The sequence below is a fragment of the Balaenoptera borealis genome (genome assembly GCF_965194805.1).
Source record: "Balaenoptera borealis genome assembly, chromosome: 18".
NCBI classification, from domain to species: Eukaryota; Metazoa; Chordata; class Mammalia; order Artiodactyla; family Balaenopteridae; genus Balaenoptera; species Balaenoptera borealis.
In genome coordinates this window covers 1453973-1473484 of record NC_138877.1, presented here as the reverse complement: position 1 = coordinate 1473484, position 19512 = coordinate 1453973, and the positions used below count along the sequence as shown (strand labels likewise).

Genomic DNA, 19512 nt, shown 5'->3' with positions numbered 1-19512 from the left:
GTGGCTACTATATTGGAAAATACAGGTCCTCGCTTTTTTTTTTTTTTTTAAAGCTTGCTCCTTCCCTTTATTTATTTATTTATTTTATTTTTGGCTGTGTTGGGTCTTCGTTTCTGTGCGAGGGCTTTCTCTAGTTGTGGCAAGCGGGGGCCACTCTTCATCGCGGTGCGCGAACCTTTCACTATCGCGGCCTCTCTTGTTGCGGAGCACAGGCTCCAGACGCGCAGGCTCAGTAATTGTGGCTCACGGGCCTAGTTGCTCCGTGGCATGTGGGATCTTCCCAGACCAGGGCTCGAACCCGTGTCCCCTGCATTGGCAGGCAGATTCTCAACCACTGCGCCACCAGGGAAGCCCTCGCTTTTCTTTTCTTTAAAAAAATTATGGAATTATGAAATGGGGAGGTGAGAAGGGCTGCTGTTGTCCGCTCCTTTGAGATATGCTCCTCTAGACTCCATCACCCTAAATTTTTGTGTAGGAATGTTAAAAATTTGTCAGTTGGAAATTAGAATTTAGTTTATGAGATTTACTTCATGGATAATTTTACTGTTTAATCCGAACTCTGTGTTTAACAGGTAGATTTAAGAGCTTTAAATATTTCTGAGTTATTATGTATTTTTTTCTACTTAGAAAAATCATAGTGCATACCTGATCTGAATATAAGTAATGGTATGGTGGCTATAGTGTGTACTGGTGGTGTAGTGGCTCTAAAATAGTGGTATAATTTGATCTGATTTGTGTTTTTAGGAATTCTTTTTACTTGTTTAGTAGTTAATGTATAATTTATTTCTAGTTAATTGTAGTTTTCCAGTTAATTGATGAGGTGAGGCAACATTTTTGAGATGGTGTATGTAATGGTGGGGAAAAGAATTTAAGTGGCAGCTACTCGTGAGGTTCTAACCCAGATTGTGAGTCCATGGTACATGAGCGATGAGAAAGACTGTGTGTAATTTGGACACATTTTGTGGAATTTTAGACCCAGACTCTGCTTTTTAGGTTTTGGATGGTTACTGACAATTTAGATTGGATAAATTAACTGAAAAGTTGTAGTTCATTTTAAAGCAAGTTTACTGTAGTTAAAACTGTCATTAGTGTGACTGGAACTTGGTTTCTGCTTTTATTTTCCCCTACTTTTAGCTTTAGTAAACCAGATTTCTGGAGCAGTGATTCACAGAAGTGTGGTTGGTCCCCGTCCAGTAACTTCGGATCTCTTCCTAGTGTAAGCAGAAGTCCACTTAAATTATTTTCCCTGCCATTCATGCTAGCAGTGCTGACCCTAAACCATCTCAAAAATTGTTCACTGGGAATTTCTTAGAAAAGCAAATTCTAGGGCCTCACCCTTGATCTACTGAATCAGAAAATTTGGGGTTGGGGCCCAGCAATTTTGAGATTTAACCACCCTTCGATGTTATTCTGATACTTGTTAAAGTTTGAGAACCATTGTTCTAATTAAAGAATTAAAATCAACTGAATTTACTTTTAGTCAGTCATTGGGGACTAAACCCCCTCCTCTAGCTTTTTTATGTTTAATTATGAAATGATATGTGCTTCTTATAGAACGTTCAAATATTAGAGGAGACGTAGCAGAGAATGTAATGGGCCTGCCCAGCATATAGTTTGAAGTCATCTTTTATTTCAGGGACATTCTCTTAATTACAACTCTAACATTAGCAGATCTTCCCTACCTTAGTACATTTACTAAACATGATCACTGTTAAACATTGTGTAATTTTTCCATAAAAATCAAATTGTACCATACACATTTTATTGTGCTTTGAGTTTTTCATTTAATATAAACATCTTCAACATCTTTTCATGGCACTAGATTCTTTTTAATGACCACATTGTATTTCACACTATGAATGTACTGCAGGCTACTTAAGCAACTTTACTGAATGACCACAAGGATTTTTTCATTTTGCGTCAGTGTATTTCCTTATACTTATTAACTTATTAGTACTCTTGCGGTGGGGAATTTTCACCATTAGTAAACAATGGGAGAAAAGATCATGTGCTTTGGAAAGAGCTGTTGGAAAGTGAAAGTGGAGCCAGTGGAAATCATTAGACGCTAGTTGAAGCAGTCTCTGTTTTGGGGTAGTCATGTAAGTTTCTTTTTGTTTGTTTTTTGTATTCCTTTCAGTTAAGAACCTGTAGTTTTACGTTTTATGAAGAGTGATGCAGGGATACCAGCTGGAAGGCTGTATTTATGGTGATGGAGGTTGTGAATTTTGTATAGATTGAAATCAGCATTTGTGTGTGATCTTGGACAAGTTACTTTGAACCTTTATAAGCCTGTTTCCCCATATGCGAAGTGAGGATAGTAACAAAACGCACTTTACTAGATTGTTGGTAAGGATAATGAAAGATAGTGCACACACACGTGTGTGTATATGTATATATATGGGGGGAGGAATGAATGGCTGGCATGTAGTAACCACTTAATAAAAGTTATCTTATTGTCATTGGGAGCTATGAAGTAAAGAAATCTTTGATTCATTTCAAATACATAATTTTAATTGACTTTACAGTTACTTTGGTACACATTTGGAGCAGTGGTTCTCACATGGAGTGGTTTTGCTTCCCAGGGGACATTTGGCAATGTCTGGAGACATTTTTGGTGGTCAAACTGGGGGGTGGTTCTACTAGCGTAAACATCCTACAATGCACGGGACAGCCCTCCACAATAAGAATTATCTTGCCCCTAATGCCACTAGTGCTGAGATTGGGGAACCCTGATGTAGAACCATTTAAAACCATAAAAAGTATAAACTTTGAAGATGGACTGTGGCATTGAAAATTCCTGACAGCATAAACATTTTATTTGGCCAGAAAATATTAAAAATTGAATTTGTTGCCAACAGTAAAAAAGTACTTGATTTAACATAAAAATGGAGATTTCTTGCTCATCCTGAAAAAAAGAAGATACGTGACATTGTCACTATGTCTGACTGAATCTGAACAGGAGATGCCCTCTAGAAACACTTGACAGTTTTACAAAGTCCTCACCAGGCTCTCTCTATTCCCCTGCCCACAAACATACTGTTATGAATAATTTCAGAGTATAGAAATGAACATTCATACACTTAATGCCTAGATTCTACAATTAAATTTTGCTGTGTTTTTTTTCACATATCTCTTTATCTCTTATCTCCATCCGTCCATCAGTCCATGAATCTTAAACACTTCAGCATGCTTATCATTAACTAGAGTCCAATATTGTTTTTTAAGGTATTTGAAATCTACATATAATGAAATGCACAAATTTTAACTGTATGATTTCATGATTTTAGATCAAGATGTTATCATCACCCCATGAAATTTCCTCACGTTTCTTCCCATTCGCAGTTATATGTATGGCAGCATTTTAATTCAAGACTCTATTCCTAAAATCTGCCTCTCAGAGTTGCTGGATTACCTGACATCTTAGCTGCAAAGGACATATCCCTTGTTAGATATTCGTGAAATGTTTGCTGGTACTACTACTACTGTTACTAAGTTAAGAGTAATAAACAAAATGGCCATTTTGAATATCTATAAAAAGGTTAGGTTCATTTGTCTTTGTAAAATTAGTTCTGTAGGTAGATTTTTGCTTAAGTGCAGTAATTTAAAACTGTTGTGAACATTTTAGGGATTGAATAAAAAGCTATTGTGACCTTAAGACTTTTCATAAGAAAGTACATTTGTACTTTTCTCACAAATGCATATAAAGCCTCTTTCAGTTTTTGCAGGGAAGTTTTCACAGCACAAAAAGAACATACTTGTAGTAAGTTTACTAGTTTGTTGTTTTAGATGCCTATGTTTTATACCAACTTTGAATTCTTCAAGAAGGAAGTTCTCTTAACTTGTAGTTTCAGCAATGAACATATTTTCTAGTTTATAATAAGTGTATGTGCACTTTTCTGTATAATGGAGAGAACTCTTTTTTTGGGAGAGAACCCTTACAGCCCATGAATGTGTGTTTGCTTCTCTCACTGAAGTGGTGAGAAATGTGTGGCCCATGAAAGTATTTCAGAAGAGGTGATTAATAACACCTGATAGTAGTTTTTTACAGATAATATAAAAGAGAAATGGAAATAAAAATGGAAAGGGATTTGTCTGGCATTGGAGAGGTGGTATGCTTTATTAAGATACAAATATCAGAACCATGGAGTGTATAGAGAATTAATATATTTTCAGTAATAGTTTCTAGTAACTGGTAATCGGTCTCAAAAAGTAATTATGTGTTTCTTTTAATACATGTAGGAGATTTATCAAAGATACTACTTTGAATATTTAATAGCTGGTAATTTGTTTATGAGTAGATCATCTTTAAGTGATGACTTTTTACACGACATTGAGGTTGGAACTTTCTACTTAAAATGTTGAAAATTAATATCTTTAAAATATTAATAAAATGCATGTGATACCATCATTGAAAGACACAAAAACAAAATGACCTTATCAGTCATTTTCTAAAGCTGCCCAGCTCTCCTCCCTAGAAACAAACCACTATTTAAAATTTTTTGTTACTGTAATTTTTAAAAGGTGATTTTTTTCTTCCTAAAAAGGAGTCCAGAACACTGGCTGAAATTGCAAAAGCAGAGCTGGATGGCACCATTTTGAAGAGTAGACCTCTCCGAATTCGTTTTGCTACACATGGAGCAGCCTTAACTGTCAAGAACCTCTCTCCGGTTGTCTCCAATGAGCTTCTAGAGCAAGCATTTTCCCAGTTTGGTCCAGTAGAGAAAGCTGTGGTTGTCGTGGATGACCGTGGTAGAGCTACGGGAAAAGGCTTTGTGGAATTCGCAGCAAAACCTCCTGCACGAAAGGCTCTAGAGAGATGTGGTGATGGGGCATTCTTGCTAACAACGTGAGTTTAAACGTCTTGTCATTCTTCTATACAGTTACACATGGGCTTCTCTCTGTTCTCACTTCTTTATTTGTAGTGCATTCTCTATGTTGCCTTGGCATGTGGTAAGTAGGTGTTGAGTAAATACTCAGTGAATACAAATAGGGTATATTTATGTACCGTCAGGAGTCATACTTTTTTCAGACTTCAGTGTACTGATCCATTCTACATGAATCTCAGGAATGTTTTGTATTACAATTTTTGTTCAACTTACTGAACGTCTATTGTGTGCAAAGCAAAATGTTACGTTTAATGAATGAATGACATTTTAATCAACTTTGAAGTATAATTTACATGTGTTAAAATGCACCCAATTTTGCATGTAGAGCTCAGTGAGTTTTTAAAAATGTATGTATGTAGTCATGTAACCTACACAGTCAAGATATAGAACATTTCCAGCATCCAACAAAAGTTCCTTTGTGTCCTTTTGCAGTGACTCCCCACCTCTTATCCCTGCCTAGAGCATCTTATCCCTGCCTAGACCGCTCTTGATCTTTTTGTTATTATAAATTAGTTTTGTCTTTTCTTGTATTTCATAGAAATGAAATTAAATAGTGTGTATTCTTTCATGTCTGATTTGTTTTGCTTAGCATGTTTATGAGATTTCATCCATATCACTGGATCAGTATTTTGTTCCTTTTTATGGCTGAGTTACAACTTTGTCCGGTGACCTGTGGGTGGATGTTCAAGTTGCTTCCAACTACTGGCCATTGTGAATAAAGCTGTTATGAACATTTGTGTACAAAGCTTCTTGTGAACATTATGCTTTCATGTGGCTTGGGTAATACTTAGGAGTAAATGACCATATGTTCAGCTTTATAGGAAACTGCCAAAGTGTTTTCCAAAATGTTTGTACCATTTTACATTCCCACCAGCAATGACTGAGAGAGTTCTAGTTGATCATGTCCTCACCAGCACTTCGTATTTTCAGCCTTTTAGATATTCTAGTGAGTGTAGTGGTGTCTCATTGTGGTTTAAGTTTTATTTTCCTAATGACCAATGATGAGCATCTTTTCATGTGCTTTTTGGCTATTTTTGTGTGTTTTGTGAAATGTCTGTTGACATTTTTTTGCCTGTTTTTTAATTGACTTGTTTGTCTTACATTATTAACAAATCTGGGTACAGGTCTGTATTAAGACTATTTCTCCCAGTCTGTGGTTTGCTTTTTAATTTTTTAAATAGTGTTTTTCAAAGGCAGAAGTTTTTATATTTTGTGAAGTCCAGTTTATTAATTTATTTTCTTTCATGCTTTGTTCTTTTTGAATCCTTGTATGATATCTTTGCCTTTCCTCAGGTAGCAAAGCTTTCTCATGTTTTCTGGAGAAATTTTATAGCTTTTTATTTAAACCTGTGATTCGTATTGAGTATGATGGGAGGTAACAGTTTATTTATTTGTCATAGATATCTGGGTGTTCTGGCACTATTAATTGAAAAGATTATGATTTCCCCTTTGTTACCTTTTACCTTTATCAAAAAACTGGAAAAAAAATCTGTACTCTTTTCTGTTTAATTGATCAGTATGTCTATTACACCAGTACTGTACTTTCTTAATTACCTTATTCTAAGCTTTGAAGTCAGATAGTATCATCCAACTTCATTCTTTTTGCAAAATTGTTCTGTTTATTATCATTTCTTTGTATATCCTTACTGGTTTTAAAATCAGCTTGTCAATTAAAAAAAATTCTGCTGGGCCTTTTTTTTTTTTTAAACATCTTTATTGGAGTATAATTGCTTTACAATGGTGTGTTAGTTTCTGTTTATAATCTGCTGGGCTTTTGATTGGAATTGCTTTGAGTTTACAGATCATTCTGGGGAACATTAACATGTTCTATCAACCTTTACCAATCCATGAATGTGATGTATCTCTCCATTTACTTAAAAATATTTTAAAGTAATTATGATGGTCATTAAACCTGTTGCCATATTAACATGTCTTTCCTTTCAGTTTGCCCACAGGAAAGCTCTGGATATGCATTCTTACTTAGTCTTCAGACTGAATTTGGTGTAAAAGTTCCTTAGTTGATTACTGAATTGATTTCTTTTATCTGATACTGTGCCCACCTCTGGCACTTGTGCTGTTGATTGGGATCATTCAAATATTTTAGGATTTGGGGAATTGGATACAAAGACAATGTAAAAAAAATTGTTTCCTGGCCCCAAGGAGCTTCGTTTGGTGATTTGTAAAGCATTTTTCAGTTTGTTTTTGACAGTTAAGCATTTGTGCTAAAACTGTTTTATAGCAGATGTAGCATGAATTACAGCTCTGCCAACTTGTTCTCTCAGAGACTTGGGTCTTGTTCCCTTTCCTTAGAGATGCTCTCTCTCCAGATCATCACAGGCCTTGCTCTTGCATTTTATTCACATTTCGCTAAGATGTTATCTCCTCAGGGAAGCTGACTGTTTTATCTTAAAATAGCCTGATGCTTTACTTTCCAATTTATTTTTCTTCATAGCACTTAGTGTTAACTTGCATGTCTTTCTCTGCGGTAGAATATAAGCTCCACTAGGGCAGGGACTTTGTCTGGCTTAACACTATAATCCTAACATTTGTATTCTGATATTTCTTGGCCACATAGTAAGCTTGTAATAGTTACTTAAAGAGTGAAGGAAGGCAAGGACTAAAGCAGTAGGCAAGGTGTGTGGTTAGTATGTTTTTTCCACTGCAGGCTTTGATTAATTGCTGTTTTTTAAAGTCATAGCCAGGCATTGGTAAATATTTAACTGTTTCTTACAGGTAGCTTTTAGAATAATTTATAAACAATTTTGAGGGAATGGGCAAGGTGTTGAACATTTTATGTGTCTTATTTCATGGATTTCCAGAACTACACTGGTTATTATTTGTTCCATTTTTCAGGTGAGAAAATTGGCCCAGAGATGTTAAGTAATTTGCTTAAGATTGCACAGCAAATAAATGGTGGAGTTTAGTCTGATGCCAAATCCCTTGCTTCTTTTTTTTTTTTTAAGTAAATTTATTTATTTATGGCTGCATTGGGTTTTCGTTGCGGTGCATGGGCTTTCTTTAGTTGCGGGGAGCGGGGGCTACTCTTCATTGTGGTGCGCGGGCTTCTCTTTGCTGTGGCTTCTCTTCTTGCAGAGCAGAGGCTCTAGGCGCGTGGGCTCAGTAGTTGTGGCACACAGGCCTAGTTGCTCTGCGGCATGTGGGATCTTATCTTCAGGACCATGGATCAAACCCACGTTCCCTGCGTTGGCAGGCGGATTCGTAACCACTGTGCCGCCAGGGAAGTCTCTCCCTTGCTTTTTTTTAAAATTTTATTTATTTATTTATTTATTTATTTATGGCTGTGTTGGGTCTTCGTTTCTGTGCGAGGGCTTTCCCTAGTTGCGGCAAGTGGGGGCCACTCTTCATCGCGGTGCGCGGGCCTCTCACTATCGCGGCCTCTCTTGTTGCGGAGCACAGGCTCCAGACGCGCAGGCTCAGTAATTGTGGCTCACGGGCCTAGTTGCTCCGCGGCATGTGGGATCTTCCCAGACCAGGGCTCGAACCCGTGTCCCCTGCATTGGCAAGCAGATTCTCAACCACTGCGCCACCGGGGAAGTCCTCCCTTGCTTCTTATACTGTGCTGCAGGTGGAGTGGTTTCTTCTTTCTGTAGACTCTCCTTGCTCAGGTCCTTTGTTGTTAAACATTCTCATGGAGCTCAGGATGCTCTTCTCCCTGCTGTTCGAATAGTTGGTCTCAGCTGAAGTGTCGCTTTATGGAGAGGATTTTCTGGACTGCGTTATCTAAAGTGGCCCCTCTGTTATTCTTTCTGACAGCATCGTTTTTTCTTCTTAGGTCTTAAAATGGTTCTTTTGTTTACTCATTTTTTTGGAGGCGGTGGGTCTCTGAGAAGACTTTCAGGGATTGTTTATCATTGTATCCCTAGCCCCAACTGCAGTCTTGGTACCTGTTAGGTAATCAAATATTTACTGATGGACTGACTGTATCTCAGATATCTGAGGTAATACAAGTGATTTATAGGAGTGGTATCATAGGGATATAGTTTCTAAATGTAGACATCTTATGTAATCAAAATTTTTCTTGAAAATACCTTTAAATTGTCATAAAATGTTGTATACTACACATGGCTTTAGGTAAATGGCCTTGTACACAGTATATATAATGATTACCACACAGTATGCAAAAGTATGTGTAAATTATATATCTGTGCTGTTTTGAAATTACAAAAGAGGCAGGAAAATAGAAAAAAGGGGAAATTAAAAAGCTTCACCTATGATAATAAAGGTATGCCCACATCTTTAAACATTAGAATCACACCTAGAGCAGCAGAGGTGCTCATGCCTGGAGCTCACAGGAATTGAGGAGGCATAATGATAGGTGCTCACTTTTCAAATTTTTTTCCCTTTCCCTTTTTTTTTGTTTGTTTGTTTTTTTAAAGATCATTGCAGGTTAACTTAAATGAAGATATAGTGGTCTGTTCTTACTGTTTTCCAACTGATACCCTAAAGATGATGTTGGAGTTGCTTCCTTAGAAGGAGGAAAAAGTGTCTTGTTTTTTTTTTTTTTTTTAATAAGATATGTGAGGTACATCCTTAACTTTTTTTTTTTTTAATTTTATTTATTTATTTATTTATGGCTGTGTTGGGTCTTCGTTTCTGTGCGAGGGCTTTCTCTAGTTGCGGCAAGTGGGGGCCACTCTTCATCGCGGTGCGTGTGCCTCTCACCATCGTGGCCTCTTGTTGCGGAACACAGGCTCTAGATGCGCAGGCTCAGTAGTTGTGGCTCACGGGCCCAGTTGCTCCGCGGCATGTGGGATCCTCCCAGACCAGGGCTTGAACCCGTGTCCCCTGCATTGGCAGGCAGACTCTCAACCACTGCGCCACCAGGGAAGCCCCAAAAGTGTCTTGTTTTAATTTCAGTTTAGAGAAAGATATTTTCCCTTTAAAACAATCCTTTAATGTTAATATAAATGTTATCTACATTCACTGATTGTTAGCATTTTGTCATAGTTTTTTCACTATATGTACAAATTTGTTTTTTTCTTTGCTAATTTATTTAAGAGTCAGCAATGGATAACATACTTGACCCCTGATTACAGTACTTGGCATGTATCTTCTATGAATAAAGCCACAATATAATTGTCACACTGAGGAAACAATGTTTATCCAATATTGTTATTTAATATTGAATATTAAAATTTAATTTTACTTGAATATTATGTTTTCCCATTGCCTAGTAATGTGTTTTATAACTTATTTTTTGCAATCAAAAATCACACATTGAATTTATTTACTTCTATTATTTCCTTTTATCTGTTTTAGCTCCCCAAATGACAAAAATCTCAGTGTTATGACATTGGCATTATTATTATTTTTTAAATTTTATTTATTTATTTTTGGCTGCGTTGGGTCTTCGTTGCTGCCTGCGGGCTTTCTCTAGTTGCGACGAGTGGGGGCTACTGTTCGTTGTGGTGCACAGGCTTCTCATTGTGGTGGCTTCTTTTGTTGTGGAGCACAGGTTCTAGGCGTGTGGACTTCAGTAGTTGTGGCACGCGGACTCAGTAGTTGTGGCACGCGGGCTCAGTAGTTGTGGCACGCGGGCTCAGTAGTTGTGGCTCACAGGCTCAGTAGTTGGGATGCAAGGGCCTAGTTGCTCCGTGGCACGTGGGATCTTCCCAGACTGGGGCTCGAACCTGTGTCCCCTGCATTGGTAGGTGGATTCTTAACCACTGTGCCACTGGGGAAGCCCCAGCACATTTTCCTCTTGAGGTCTCTTCTGAGTTTTCTCTAGGGTGGTGGTGGCCTTGTGGTGTTGAAGTGGAGGGTGCAGGTGTCTGTCGTTGCTGGCCTCGGTTCAGGTGTAGTTCTTACTTGGCTCTATTACTCTTGGAATGTTTGTGGCCCTGCCATGGCTTCCATTGGTTTAAGTGGTCCATGTAGTGCATCTTCTTCATTTTGTCCCTGGGCCCCTTTGGGTCCTCTTAGAGTACTAGGTCCTCCTGTGGGCTGGGTGGGCTCAGGAATTCTTGACTGCTTTCTCACACCTCACTGGGTTGTGTGTACTCTTGGAGGCTGTGTTTACTTATTCTTTATTATGTTTCTGTTTTTACATGTTGGACACGAGGTCTCACCCTGGAGAATGAGGCCTGTGAGTCCCTTTTCTTTAGGGTTCCCACGCATTTTATCTGAGGTTTCTAATCTCGTTGTCTTCATCACCCCAAGGTATTCCACATCTGCTTCTAATTCATTTTCTCTCTAAAATGTCTTCATTAGCCCAGGAATAACTTTATAAATAACTGTTTTATATCTTTCCTTTCCCTACAGTGGAGGATTTAGTCTCTTAATCTCTGGACCTTTATTTGTAAAGGGAAGCATTCTGAACCTCGAAAGCCCCTTCACCTCTCTAGCTCCTCTGTTAACACCTCAGAAATTAACCGTGACTTTTTTCTCTCTGAAGCATCTCTGTTCAGAAGACAGTATAAATAGATTTTAGTCTGTTTGCATGGTGAGAGACTGGTAGCAAGGAAAATTTTAATATCAGTATATCATGTACTCCAGTTACTTCTCTTGTCTTTCCTCAGTGAGCTTTCCCTTCCTTTGGAAAACAGTAAAGGAGGGTTTCCAGGTCAGATCTGTCATCATCCACTCTTCTTGTCCCCCCACCCCATTTCCTCCTTGAATGTGTTGCTTCTGGCCCCCCCTCTTTCCCTTTTTCTTGGCTGATAATCTTTTAGGTCTCATTTTAGGTTTTAGAAAGACTTTTCCTTACAAAACCAGTTGGACACAGAGGGAGGCTGGCAGGTGGGCGGTGGTGGGAATTTGAGGCGATGGGATGGGGGGATGAGGACGACACACACAGGATGAGAGTCGGGTACTTGCTCTTCTGCATCGTGCTTTGTAAAAGTTAACTGCGGTGCTCACGCATCTTCATGGTTGATGTATTTTTCTGTCACCTTGAATAGACTCCATGCTCTAAAAATAAGCACTCATCTTTGACTTGGACATTCACCTGTGTCTGTGCAGCCAATGTTGTTGACCGATTTGAGACATTTTTCTCAGGAAAGAAATTTTCCAAGTATGTATCTTGGAGTGAGTATAAAAGATTTCTAGGAGGACATTAATTCTTGATACTGTGTTAATTCTTATTAATGCTTTTTGCCTGTCCAGGACCCCTCGTCCGGTCATTGTGGAGCCCATGGAGCAGTTTGATGATGAAGATGGCTTGCCAGAGAAGCTAATGCAGAAAACTCAGCAGTATCATAAGTAAGATTTTACTAATAAAGATAATTTACATATGTGCTCTCAAGGGTATTTATTACTTCACATTTGTAATTGAGTATTGTTGGATTGTAAGGTGTGCTGTTTAGTCCTACAGTCTGGTTAATAGAGTGGGCTGGTCTACATGGAATGCTAGTTTTCTTGTGTATATTGGTAAAATGTTAACTTGACTTTGAAGTCTCAACTTTTACAACTGGGGCATGGATGGGGTAGGTAAGAGGATACTGTCAGTAGTATTTATGCCAGAGAAACAATGAATTTTTTTTTTTATATTTATTATTTATTTGGTTGCACTGGCTCTTAGTTGTGGCAGGTGGGCTCCTTAGTTGCGGCTCATGGGCTCTTTTAGTTGTGGCTCGGCAGCTCCTTAGTTGCAGCATGTGGGATCTTTAGTTGTGGCAGGCGGGCTCCTTAGTTGCGGCTCGCTAGCTCCTTAGTTACGTCACGTGGGCTCCTTAGTTGTGGCATGTGAACTCTTAGTTGTGGCATGCATGTGGGATCCAGTTCCCTGACCAGGGATTGAACCCGGGCCCCCTGCATTGGGAGCACGGAGTCTTATCCATTGCACCACCGGGGAAGCCCCAACAAAGAATTTTAGATATGAAAATTTCTGTATTTAGTATGCTTCAGGTGTATTATGAATTAAGAGTTAGGAGACTTTTTGAAATATTTATTTATTTATTTATTTATTTTTTTATTTATGGCTGCTTGGGTCTTAGTAGCGGCACGTGGGGTCTTTCGTTGCGGTGCGCAGGCTTCTTTATAGTTGTGGTGCCCGGGCTCCAGAGCCCGTGGGCTCCAGAGTGTGTGGGCTCTCTAGTTGCGGCACGCAGGCTCTCTAGTTGTGGCACGTGGGCTTCTTGCCCCGCGGCATGTGGAAGCCTAGTTCCCTGACCACGGATCGAACCGGCGTCCCCTGCACTGCAAGGTGGAGTCTTAACCACTGGACCACCAGGGAAGTGCCATGAGTTAGGAGACTTTTCGGCAGGGGTGGAGTGGAGAAGGTTCTAGTTAAATAACTTGGCAAAGAGTAAGAATTTTCTTAAAGATGAAAAAGAAAAATAGCCTGTTTTCAAAATGTTATATGTTATTCTTTTCCAATTACTTTTCACTCAGTGTGATTCAGATATTTTTGCATAAGTTGCCTGTATGAATATGTTGTATTGTTCTTAACCAGTCACTCGTTTATTATAGTAAATAAAACTGTAATGGACTTCCCTGGCGGTCTAGTGGTTAAGACTCCGTGCTTCCAAAGCAGGAGGTGTGGGTTTGATCATCTCTGGTTGGGGAACTAAGATCCCACATGCTGCATGGAGCGGCCAAAAAGAAAAAAACAAAAACCCTGTAATATTTGCATGCATGAGTTCAACAAATATTGCAACGCCTTTGTGCTAGGCACTGTTCTTGGTGCTGCCAGTGCAACTTAGAACTGTTTTTGCCCTCACAATGCTTACGTTTCTAGTGGCGGGGCTATACAATAATTAATGAACCAAAGATTATAAAACATATTAAGTAATGAGAAATACCATTTAAAACCAAGAAAGTGAGGTATGATGGCTTAGATCAAAGGGTATGCATATTTAACTGTGATTAATACTGCCAGATGGTTCTCCCCAAATATTATACCAGTTTATACTTATGGGTGTATGTATAAAAGTATTTTTCTTCATCCTGACAGAAGATGGATGTTATGATTTTAAGATTTGATAGTTGAGGCTCAAAATGACATTTTATGCATGTTTTAATTAGCATTCTTTGATTTTAGTGCAGATGGATATTTTTCCTTGTAGTTGATTTAAATGACAAATACGGGTGCCTATTATTATTTTTTACATAAATTTATTTACTTATCTTTGGCTGCATTGGTTCTTTGTTGCTGCACACGGGCTTTCTCTAGTTGCGGCGAGCGGGGGCTGCTCTTCGTTGCAGTGTGCAGGCTTCCATGGTGGTGGCTTCTCTTGTTGCAGAGCACGGGCTCTAGGCATGTGGGCTTCAGTAGCTGTGGCTTGCAGGCTCTAGAGCGCAGGCTCAGTAGCTGTGGTGCATGGGTTTAGTTGCTCCACGGCACGTGGGGTCTTCCTGGACCAGGGCTCGATCCCATGGTCCCTGCATTGGCAGGAGGATTCTTCACCACTGCGCCACCAGGGAAGTCCCACAGCTGTTTCTTGTTACTACACTTTCCCCTCTGTGACCACCTCTCCCTTTATCTCCCAACTTTGTCCCATCCACCATCTTCCCCTCCCCACCCCAAAATAAAAGTTAAAATTTGTGATTGCAAGCCATCTGTACTTTTATTGATGAGTGAGAATTGTGTTCTTATCAGTACTTTTGAATAACTGAAGAATTTCTTTGACTGTCAGGTACATTCACAGGTCTTAAATTTTTTCGGTCATTTATTCATTCATTCAAAGAAATAAATACTAAATGTGTACAATGTGCTAGATATGTGCTAGGAACTTAGTTACAGTGGTTAACAGAAATTTCATGTACTCAATGAGTTTATAGTCTAGCAAGGCAAACAAGTATTAAGCCAACTGTAGTAAATTAGGCCTGTAGTTTTTGGCCTAGCCAATGAACCTGGTACATAACACTCAGTTAACTATCTGCTTGTATTACTATCCCTAAAAGTTATACTTTTAGAGAGAAAAATCTGACTTCAGCCAATTAACTTAAGGGACATTTGGGTTGTATGTTGCAGGCTGCCTTATATAAAATTGTTGAGTGAAAACCAGGAAGGCCTTATTGGAGGTGATAATTAGGGGAGTGCAGATTGTAGCATCTGATTGCCTAGGTTTGAATCCTGGTGCCCTTACTTACTAATTAGTTGGGCATCTTTGGGCAGTTTCTCAAACTTAGGCTTGTTAAAACCTGTTTGACAATGTTGCTGTGATATATTTCACGGAGGGTACTTGTCAACAGAGCCATGAACTTGTAAGAGCTCAGTGAATGGTAGTGTTTGTTGTTCTTACATGTCATTTTACCTTTGAAACATAACATTTCTGTATGTCTTTCCTTGTAAATTTAGGGAAAGAGAACAGCCACCGCGTTTTGCTCAGCCTGGGACGTTTGAATTTGAGTATGCATCTCGATGGAAGGCTCTGGATGAAATGGAGAAGCAGCAGCGTGAGCAGGTTGATAGAAACATCCGAGAAGCCAAAGAGAAACTGGAGGCGGAAATGGAAGCGGCCCGGCACGAGCACCAGCTGATGCTCATGCGGCAAGGTAAGACGCGTTTCCGTGTAGGTGTCCCCGTTGACACCTATCACTAAGTCGCTAGTTAGGGGTTTAGAGACAGTTGAAACTGAAAATGCTAGAAAGAAACATTTCACTTTTCTGAGAGAACTTCCTTAGGAAAAAAACTTATTAAAAATAAGTTACCTACATAAGTAGTATTGTTGGAGGTGATTAAGGTTGTTAACTTTTGCCAGAAGCGAGTACATGCTTCTGCTGGCAAAGAGAAGCCCAGTGGGGTGATTCTTGGTATGTAGTTGTGGCATAAAGTCACATATCAAGATTTTGTTTGGTGGAAAGAAGAATTATGGCAAATGCTGGCTATTTAAGATTCTTACTACATGTCAAAAGATTACAGATGGATATTCCTTGAGAATAATGATTCTCAGAGATGAAAAAGATTCATGTGTGCTGATGGGTATGGGAATTCAGGAATACTAAATTCTGAGTATTTGGCAAGAACATTTTAAACACTTGAGGCAGAGCTAACTGAATTTTTAAGAGCACTCATAACAGGTGTTATGCATAACATAACATTTACTCGCATTCATTGGTCAGATACCTAACATGACAAGCTGCTTAAATATATCTCAGAAGCTTACTTCTTCCCATTCCTGTTTCTAGGTTTCTTTATTTTTTATTTTTTTAATGCTATTCTTGTCTGCTTACATTCTTTTTATTTATGTATGTATGTATGTATGTATGGCTGTGTTGGGTCTTCGTTTCTGTGCGAGGGCTTTCTCTAGTTGTGGCAAGCGGGGGCCACTCTTCATCGCGGTGCGCGGACCTCTCACTATCGCGGCCTCTCGTTGCCGAGCACAGGCTCCAGACGCGCAGGCTCAGTAATTGTGGCTCACGGGCCTAGTTGCTCCGCGGCATGTGGGATCTTCCCAGACCAGGGCTCAAACCCGTGTCCCCTGCATTGGCAGGCAGATTCTCAACCACTGCGCCACCAGGGAAGCCCTCTAGGTTTCTTTTTATCCCTGTCTATATTGTTTATCTCTCCCCTTTCTTCTTTCCTGTTAATTCTCCAAATAACTTTTTCTGGTTCTTCCTATCACTCATCTTTTCCATTATCCGTAAAATTTTGTATTTCTTCTTTTAAAAAATTTTTATTCATTTATTTTGGCCATGCTGCGCAGCTTGTGGGATCTTCTTTCCCTGACCAGGGATCCAGCCGGTGCCCCCTGCAGTGGAAGCACGCAGTCATAACCACTGGACCCCCAGGGAATTCCCCAAATTTTGTATTTCTTAAAATAAAGCATCTGATTGCTTTCTATTTTGCTCTTAAAGTTTTTGCACTTGTTTTTTTAACTTAGCACTTCAGTAAAGTTCTATGTACCTTCTCTTGGCTGCCTCCAGAGATCACGGCGCCGTAGACAGCTGCCCGATTTCTGCAGCAGGCTTCTTCTTTTTTTTAAAATAAATTTATTTATTTATTTATTTATGGCTGCATTGGGTCTTCGTTGCTGCACATGGGCTTTCCCTAGTTGTGATGAGTGGGAGCTACTCTTCATTGTGGTGCGCAGGCTTCTCATTGCGTTGGCTTCTCTTGTTGCGGAGCATGGGCTCTAGGCGCGCAGGCTTCAGTAGTTGTGGCACGTGGGCTCAGTAGTTGTGGCTTGCGGGCTCTAGAGCACAGGCTCAGTAGTTGGTGCATTGGCAGGCGGATTCTTAACCACTCTGCCACCAGGGAAGTCCCTAAAGTATTCTTTATACTAGAGCCAGTATTTCTTTAAAAGGTGAAAATTTGATCATCATTCATCTCTGAATCTTTTTGGTAGATTCTCATTTTCTTTTGGGTAAAATCCAGGTTAGTTTTTTTTGTGTGTGTGTGTGTTTTTTTTAACTGTTCAGTAAATGTTTATCGAGCAATTGAGCAATTACAGTCAAGTCACTGAATAACCGCATTGATGCCAAATAAGTTAAAACAAACTCAGCAAACACTAGAAACTAGTCAGACATTTCTGGTTTCATTTGGACCCTAAACCTAGCGTTTCTATAAACTGTATAACACTCTTTTTCTAATAAAATTGAACTCATTCATATCATATACTAATGTGTTTAAACTAGTTATGTTTATACTAGGTCTCTTGCAGAAATTTGAAAATTGTTATCTAAGAGAAAGTTTTAGAATCATAGGCTGCTTAGACCTGGAAGAGAGAGCTTCATATCCAGCCTTAGATTTTATGATTCAAAAATTTGGCCAGGGACTTCCCTGGTGGTCCAGTGGTTAAGAGTCTGCTCTTCCACTACAGGGGGCCGGGGTTCAATACCTGGTCGGGGAACTAAGATCCCTCATGCCGCCCCTCATGGCCAAGAAAAAAAATCGGCTACACACCAGAATCAACTGGGAAATTTAAAAAATTTTAATTTCCCGGGCCTCATGGTTGCTCTAGCACTTCTGTCCAGTATGAATTGTTCTCAGCTCTTAGCCTGCCATGCACTTTGCCACTTTATTTTCCTGCTATCTATGGTCATGCCATAGTTAGGAAAAACACTGATTAGATGTGTAAGCATTTGTGCTGAAAGATATTTGTTGTTGCTACTAACAGGCAGTAGTATAACAGTCATTACTTGAACCCATATTGAATGTTGGTTGTAGAAGACACCATGTGAGGTACTGAGGATGTAGTGATGACAAAGAACAACATTTCTTTAGGCCTCGTAGAGCTCTTGTGAGCTCTTAGAAAACTTTGCCTCACCCCTAAGGGAGTTTTGACTTTCGAAGCCAAGTAATTTTGTAGTTATTTCCTATGAGCTTTCATTTTATTGCTTTTTGTGTGCTTATTTATAACCCATGTTAAGTTTTTGTTTTATAATATTAGAAAAGCACATTGCGTAGTGTATCTTAGTCCTTGCTTCTAGGTTTACTTCTCCTGAAGTACATCCTGTATTTCAGCAAAAGTCTGCAGGTGATAAATTCGTTTCAGTGTTAGTTTGTTTAAAAATTAAAAAAAAAAATTTACAATCTTCTCTTTTGTTCTACAGTTTTATGTTTTATCCAGCGCTTTGAAGGGTGTATTCAGGTTGGGGAGCAACTTGAAGTAATCTTAGTTCTTTGGCTCTGCAGAGACACAGGGCTCTCTAGTTGACCTATCATGGAAATGGAAAGCTCAGACAGCACAGAAAACTGTCCTTTTCCCTGGCCCCGCCTTCTGCTTTCTTATAGGAGTCACTGTTTCCTCTGTATTTTAAGTTTCTTCTGTATCCTTTAATGAAAAAAAAAATCATGCATATGTCAGTAGATGTGTGTGTGTGTATTTATTTATAACCAAGAAGATCCTTTTTATCTTTTTTGCTCCTTGCTATTTTATTTTCTGTATAAGTGTGTACATATAGATCTGCTTCATTTTTTAAATGGCTGAACGATACTCTGTTAAATGGCTATAATTAGTTTTGCTCATCCTCTTTTAATTGATGTCTAGTTCTCTTTCCAGCCTGTTAGTAAAAACAATGCTGCAGTGAATATGTATATATCTTAGCAAATTTTTGTAAATGTTGATTCTTACTGGACACACCAGTTCCTTTTAACAGTTGCTTCATTTCTATTTTACTGCTGTTTATGTAGTCCTTTCTAGATCCAAATCCCATTATACTTAATACAGGTTATTTTTTTGCTTCACTATCTGTTTTTGATCATCAGTATAGGAGGCAGTTCCTGAATTTTCGTTATGGTTGTTTTTGTATTACCTTTGTTACTGTAATTGTATAACTCTCAATAGATAATATTAACTGCCATTCATTTTGCTATTACTCTGTCCTCCTCTATCACTGGATTTTATATTTTACGTATCTTTTTGTACTGATAAATAATAGAAGTATAGTTTCTTTAAATATCTTTTTTAAAACAATTTATTTATTTTATTTATTTATTATTTTTGGCTGTGTTGGGTCTTCGTGGCTGCACGTGGGCTTTCTCCAGTTGCGGCGAGCAAGGGCTACTCTTCATTGCGGTGCGCGGGCTTCTCATTGCAGTGGCTTCTCTTGTTGCAGAGCACGGGCTCTAGGCACCCGGGCTTCAGTAGTTGTGGCTCGCGGGCTCTAGGGCGCAGGCTCAGTATTTGTGGCGCACGGGCTTAGTTGCTCCGTGGCATGTGGGATCTTCCCAGACCAGGGCTCGAACCCGTCTCCCCTGCATTGGCAGGCAGGTTCTTAA

The 19512-nt window shown here is 39.1% G+C and overlaps 1 protein-coding gene and 1 long non-coding RNA gene across 10 annotated transcripts in view; one reads left to right on the top strand and one right to left on the bottom strand.

Annotated features, from left to right (window-relative positions):
* PSPC1 (paraspeckle component 1) overlaps positions 1-19512 on the top strand; it is a 96174-nt gene that overhangs the window by 2177 nt on the left and 74485 nt on the right. For all 9 annotated transcript variants that reach the window (XM_082364955.1, XM_082364954.1, XM_082364952.1 and 6 more), the window contains exons 2-4: positions 4545-4846; positions 12012-12107; positions 15148-15344. In XM_082364955.1, coding sequence (XP_082221081.1) covers positions 4545-4846; positions 12012-12107; positions 15148-15344 — 595 coding nt within the window. The remainder of the gene's footprint in view (positions 1-4544; positions 4847-12011; positions 12108-15147; positions 15345-19512) is intronic.
* The window catches only part of LOC309615421, a 137233-nt gene that overhangs the window by 85789 nt on the left and 31932 nt on the right, over positions 1-19512 (bottom strand). The gene's annotated exons all lie outside the window — the stretch shown is intronic.